At 44.4% G+C, this 6,294-nt stretch overlaps 1 protein-coding gene across 1 annotated transcript in view; it reads left to right on the forward strand.

Annotated features, from left to right (window-relative positions):
* SPINT1 (serine peptidase inhibitor, Kunitz type 1) overlaps positions 1-6,039 on the forward strand; it is a gene marked incomplete at its 5' end in the record, with an annotated part of 19,114 nt that extends 13,075 nt beyond the window's left edge. The window contains 5 exons of the mRNA XM_025205310.1: positions 299-424; positions 718-768; positions 2,874-3,044; positions 4,304-4,360; positions 5,843-6,039. Of these exons, the coding sequence (XP_025061095.1) occupies positions 299-424; positions 718-768; positions 2,874-3,044; positions 4,304-4,360; positions 5,843-6,039 (602 nt within the window). The remainder of the gene's footprint in view (positions 1-298; positions 425-717; positions 769-2,873; positions 3,045-4,303; positions 4,361-5,842) is intronic.
* Between the last annotated feature and the right edge of the window lie 255 nt (positions 6,040-6,294).

Consider the following 6,294-nt stretch of genomic DNA (forward strand, 5'->3'; position numbering starts at 1 on the left):
CCCGCTCTCTTGTCCACCCTTCTTACGTTTTAAAATTTAAGATCTAATTTCTGGTTTTCCTGGGCACCAACCAGAGCCAAGCAAAGCCCTTGGGAATAACTTCTGTGCCAGACCCCTTGCTTTCAAGCCTCTAAAAAGGCAGTGTGCTTTTTCCCTAGGAGAAGGAAAGGTCTTATTCTAAACTAATCTGCCCAAAGGGGGCCTGGAGTTGTCCTCTACCCCAGAAGAATATGGGTGCAAGTCAGGAAGAGAGGATTTTCATACTGAACCCAAAACAAAAACTTTTTTTCTGATATAGTATGTGACGGGAACTGTCAGGCCTCACACTTCAAATGTAGGGATAGCTGCTGCATCGATGGCTACCTAGAATGTGACGAAACTCAGGATTGTGCTGATGGATCAGATGAGGCAGACTGTGAAAGATGTAAGTTCTTGGATATCTAGATCCTAAAGTTCTGTGCCCACATGGGTAAATCCTTTCTTTCCTTGGCTTTTTTTTTTTTTTTTTTTAAACTTCAAACTTTTGTAGAGGTTTATTATGGCTCTTTATACTGCCTCCTGTATTTTAATAGTAGGGGGGAAAAGGAGAGAGTCAGGAAGTGTTCAGAAAGATCTTTCTGTCTGCATATCTCTGTAGAGGAGGGCCAGTTTCTTTCATGTTTGAGCTGGGCAAGGTAAACTGTGTGCCATGAGCTGTTTCTCTGGTTTCTTCTGCAGATGCTCTTGAGTTCAATAACCTCCGGAAGATCAACGGTACAAGTGAACAAGGTGTGTACACAACGTATTTCTAAATACAAATGATTGTCTACTCTCTTTTGGCTCTTACTAGTCTCAGACTCTGGGGCTAGAAGTGTTTCCTGATTGGGGTTTCTTGTGTGATGTTTAGAGGAGGCAGAACCAGTCTAAAATTTCTTAAATCAATTCAATCATGCTTCATCTGTGTTCCTGTAATATATCCATCTTCCATCCTCCTTCTCATAAGAGTACTTTGCCAAATCCTCTTACACAAGTTTTATCATTCCTACAACCTCTGTTCATTTTGTACTTTATACATAGTGCACAATTCCCCTTCCCTGTGACATTTGTATTTCTTGGTCTCTGGTCTGATCTATGGACAGGAGGCATAGATTGTAGGCATTATTTTATTAAATGAACTTTGAATACTTGGCAGGTAGATGGTGCTGTGATGTTAGATGGAACAGAACCTGTGGTCTAACATTAGATTCTCCCAGACATACTGTCAGTTCAGATATCTTTGCCAAACTTTGAACCTTGCAATGTGTGCTCATTCTATCAAGATCAGTGATTCTCAACCTTGTTAGACTCAAGACCATTCCCTCAGAAAATGTCAGCTCTTAGTTTTCACTCATTTTTTGACTACAGAAAGATAATAGAGTAGTTCTTCTACTGCAAAGAACTTTAAAAAAACTACAGTAGGTCAGGATGTTTTAAACACTGTGGATTCCTATTTGAAACCTAGGTTTATGTTGTAAGTCACTTTTGCATACCTAAAAGTGCTAATGGTATCTGACACCCCACAACATCTCATAGATTCATAGATGCTAGGGTTGGAAGGGACCTCAACAGATCATCGAGTCCGACCCCCTGCCTAAGCAGGAAAGAGTACTGGCATCATAGATTTCATAGATTTCATAAAGCCAGATGCCTATCCAGCCTTCTCTTAAAGACCCCCAGGGTAGGGGAGAGCACCACCTCCCTTGGAAGTCCATTCCAAATTTTGGCCACCCTTACCATGAAGTTTTTCCTGATACCTAGCCTAAAATGTGCTCTGTCAGTTTGTGACCATTGTTCCTTGTTACTCCAAGAGGTGCCCTGGTGAACAGAGCATCTCCGATCCCTTGCTGCATCCCCCTAATGAATTTGTAGGTGGCCACAATATCACCTCTCAGCCTTCTCTTGTGGAGTCTGAAGCGGTCCAAGTCCCTCAGTCTCTCCTCACAGGGCTTGTCCTGTAAGCCCCTAACCATAAAAGTGGCCCTTCTCTGGACCCTCTCAAGTCTATCAACATCCTTCTTGAAGTACGGCATCCAAAACTGGATGCAGTAATTCAACTGCAGTCTGACCAATGCTGCATAGAGGGGAAGTATCACCTCTATCACTTTATCTGCTGATGCATGATAAAGTGTGGTTAGCTTTGCTGCTGATTTAATTGCACTGACTTGTGTTTATCTTGGAGTCCACTATGACTCCAAGATCCCTTTCCGTTTCTGTGCTGCTGAGAGGGTCGCTTCCCAGCCAGTAAGTGTGCTGGATATTTTTGCACCCTAGGTGCAACACTCTGTACTTGTCCTTGTTGTACTGCATCCTATTGTGTACTGCCCTCTTTTCTAACCTGTCCAGGTCTGCCTGCAATCGTTCCCTGCCATCCGGAGTATGCACTTCACCCTACTGTTTAGTATCTCAAGGCATCCCAGGGTGCCGTGGCACCCAGGTTGAGAATCGCTGTTCTAGATTACTGCAGTTGGCTGCTGGAGTCCTCTCTCTGACCTTTTTCTAAGGGGGCGGGTTTAATTTGTTTTCCATGCCTAAGCCCGTCATGGGCAAGAGGGAAGAGGGGCACTATTTTCCTTTCTCCTAATGGGAACATCAGGGTATTTTAGCTAAGGCAGGAGTGCCACCTAGATTAGCCACATCTCCCTTTAAAATGTGCCAGGGACTATGGGGGTGACAGTAACCCAGGAAATTGGAATTGGTTTGGAGTTTATGGATCCTTGATAATTTCTAATGTTAGGAAATAAGTTCCACCAAGTATTTTGGAGGATGAACTGTGCTATTATAGGCACCAGAGTAGACGTGTGGATGTTCTACAGATAGGTTGCCTGAGCTTGAACACCTCTCTTTTGCTTTGCCAGGTCATTGTGTGGATTTGCCTGACACTGGGCTGTGCCAGGAGAGCATAACTCGTTGGTACTACAACCCCTTCACTCAGAAATGCAGCCGCTTCACCTATGGAGGTTGTGATGGCAACAAGAATAACTTTGAACATGAAGAAGATTGTATGAAATCGTGTGCTGGTGTCACAAGTATGTGGGGTAGTAAGGCATGAGGTAGAGGGTCTTAGAGTTAAATCCTCCCCAATTTAATTCCATAGTTTAATTCCAGGCATGAAACATAACATGGAGCCAGTGCTCTTGAACATAACATGGAGCCAGTGCTCCAAACTTTGAGGCTAGGGACAGACATTCAAAAAGCCTGAGCCTGAATTGATTCATTCTTTGCAGGTTAGTCTAACCTACAAAGCTTGAACTGATTTGGAGCTGGATAGGCATTCGCTTTTCATTCCAGAAGTGCAGGCACATGCCTGCAGTGGCGCAGGCTAGAAGCTAGGGGGCGCTAGAGCAGCCCTCCTTCAGGATGCTGTGATTAGGGAGGGGTTTCCCTACTCCCCACCAGCCTAGCAGGGAATGTTCATCACCCCTAACTCAGTGTTTATGAGCCCATTAAGAAAACAACAGGGCGACATGACCAGCTATTTGTTGATTCTTCTTTTGTCCTGTGTGCCACAGCTTGGAGGTACCCAGCATCCTGCTATGGAGCAGAGAGCCCTGCCCAGCCCAGAGAGCATGCCGGGATGCTGGGGGAATCTGGTTTATTTTAAACCAGCAAGGGATCTGGGACAGACGCTGCATAAACCGGTTTGACCCAAATTGGCCAAGTCTGATACTGCATTCAGCCAGGTTTATCTCAAACCAGTTTCAGCCATTTTCAAACTGGTTTATGTGCACTGAACATCTGCTCTGTTACAGGTCTAAACCAGTTTCTGAATCACTTAAACCAGTTTGCATAATGTTTGTCCCTAGCCTGAGGGAGCAGCGTCGTTCTCTAGCCCTAGCTCCTTCAGAGCTCTTCATCCTGACTGAAGGCTCAAGCAGAATGCACAGAACACAGCTGTGTATATGAGAACCCCCTGACTGGGGTCAGTTGAGCCCAGTTTTCCTCCTGCCCAGGCAGGGGGTCAGACTTGAAGATCTACAAGGTCCCTTCTGACCCTACTTATATGATTCTGTGATTCTATGAACTTACTCCTGCCATGTAGCTTGTCTCAGGATATTTATTTTTTTTTTTGTGCTCTGATGCTGCAATAAACTGAAAGAGCATTATACTGATGTGTTAAGAGAGCAAACTAGCACTGGGTGTCCTGCTGGCCAGCCTGAGAACTTTGTGCAATGTACTACCAGTTCCTGAAACTGAATTAAGGAGGCTTCTGCTCTCTCTTCCATTGTTCCCAGTTCTTTTGTGAAATTCTGTTTTTTTTTGTTTGTTTGTTTGTTTTGTTTTGTAGAGTCGGATGTAATTGGCCAGAGACTTGATTTCTATGAGACCCAGCAAGCTAGCTTGAGTAAGTAAAAATTCTACTTGAGCAACACGTTTGCCGTAACTTCCCTGTTCTTGTCCTGTAAAACGGGAGTATCAAAGTCATCAGGCCCTCTGGGCTGAATGGGTGGTGTGGAGCTGGTCCACGGGCCAGATTGGGCCCACAGACCAGCTCTGTATCACACCCAGTGCACATGGCCAGTCTGGTGTGGACATCTTTGTACAGCATGTGCCCTGGACTGGCCCCAGGCACTATATGTAGTGCATGGGGCTGGGGCTAGTGTGCACTGTATTCACTGTGTAGGTCCAATCCAAATGCCATGGGCAGCACCTTGGGCCAGATCTTTGATTCCTCTGTAAAGCAGGATGCACTTTATTTGGGGAAAAAAGGCACATCCCATCCAGAGTCAGAACTTAATGGGAAACAAGAAATGTTGATGGTAAACTCCTTTTTTCCCCTGTCACATCTGTGGGTGACTCAGTTGTGACCTCAGTAGTTTATTGTTAATTAATGTGAGAAGAGAATTGAATCTTATATTCTCTAGGCATTAGAATAGGAAATAAGGTAGCCTTGATATTTGAGGACAGGCAGCATCTCCAAAACAGGGAAGGCAGCAGTGAATATCTGCTGACAAAATCTGCTAGTTCTGACCATAGTGGGCACTAACATTTTATGAAGTACAGGATCTAAAATGCACAGCACTTTTTTTTTTTTTTTTTTTTAAAGTGTGATTCTCGTTCACCCTAACCATATTGACAAAAATTTCTCCTTTAACAAATTAATCTTTAAAGCAGTTGTTTCCTATTAATCTGGGACTTTGGGAAATAGAATATGACCTCCCCTATTGGATTTGCCCCACTCCACATTCATCTCACTTGCATAACTTCAGTGTTATGCAGTGTCACCAACTTCAGTGTTGGTGACAGAAGCCTGGCTGACAGCCATCAGCAGCCTCCCAGGATGTTGGGGCATGATAGGGCTATACCTGGGTCTGAAGTTTCCTCTTCTTGCTTTGCTAACTTGTGTTAGCCTAATCTGGAGGTGATTTCACTTAGTACTTCATTATCCAGCCCCAGTCATTCCTATGGCCTCCCTACTGAGATTCTGTGTGATGCTGATATTGGGAAGAATGTTGGTGTGCAATTTTTTGGTTTTGTTTTTATTTTTAAGTATGGATGCCAACCCATCCAGTCCACTTAAGTCATTGTGTAACAACTTGTGAGACTTGACTTGAGCTGAGCTCAAACCATGATAGAAAAATGAGAGGCTCTGCATCCCCTCACCAACCTTGTGAGCCATCTCATCACCTTCCTTTTTTCACCTCCATATAGCCCGTGTACTAATCGTTCCATGGTCAGGCTGGCCCATATTAGACTCTAAAATAGTTTCTGTGTCTAGTGCCAATTATTGAATAAGTTCTATATTTCCTGTTTTCCTGCCTGTTAGTGTGACAATAAAAGTAGTAGAGCTGCCCTCATAAACTTTGTGCGTACATGTCTTTGACAGGTGCTTTTGAAGTAGCCATTGCGGTCCTGCTTGGCATCTGTATCATGATAGTCCTGGTTATTATTGGTTACTACTACCTGAAGAACAGAAAGAAGAACAGCCGGCGACGCCAACCTGCCACTGCTACGAACTCCACCCTCTCCACCACGGAGGACACTGAGCACCTGGTTTACAACAGCACCACCAAACCCATTTGACCTAAAATGCTTCCCTCCGACTTGGCAGTGGGAACAGTTCCACATGACTGTGGGGGTTTGTTTGAAACAAAGGTGGCTGAAGGACTCCTTGCCTCTCTCTTTATTTTCCTCTGTTAGATGTAGCATACTAGGAAGCTGTAGCCACAGTTCAACTTTATTAGAGCTTACAGTTGTCCTGGATAAGTGCTTTTGCAGTTGAGGGAGGGTGTCTCTTGCCAGTGACAGCTTTAATGTCACTTGTGCCTTCCACTCTTT

The sequence above is a fragment of the Alligator sinensis genome, unplaced genomic scaffold, assembly GCF_000455745.1.
Source record: "Alligator sinensis unplaced genomic scaffold, ASM45574v1 scaffold108_1, whole genome shotgun sequence".
NCBI lineage: Eukaryota > Metazoa > Chordata > Crocodylia > Alligatoridae > Alligator > Alligator sinensis.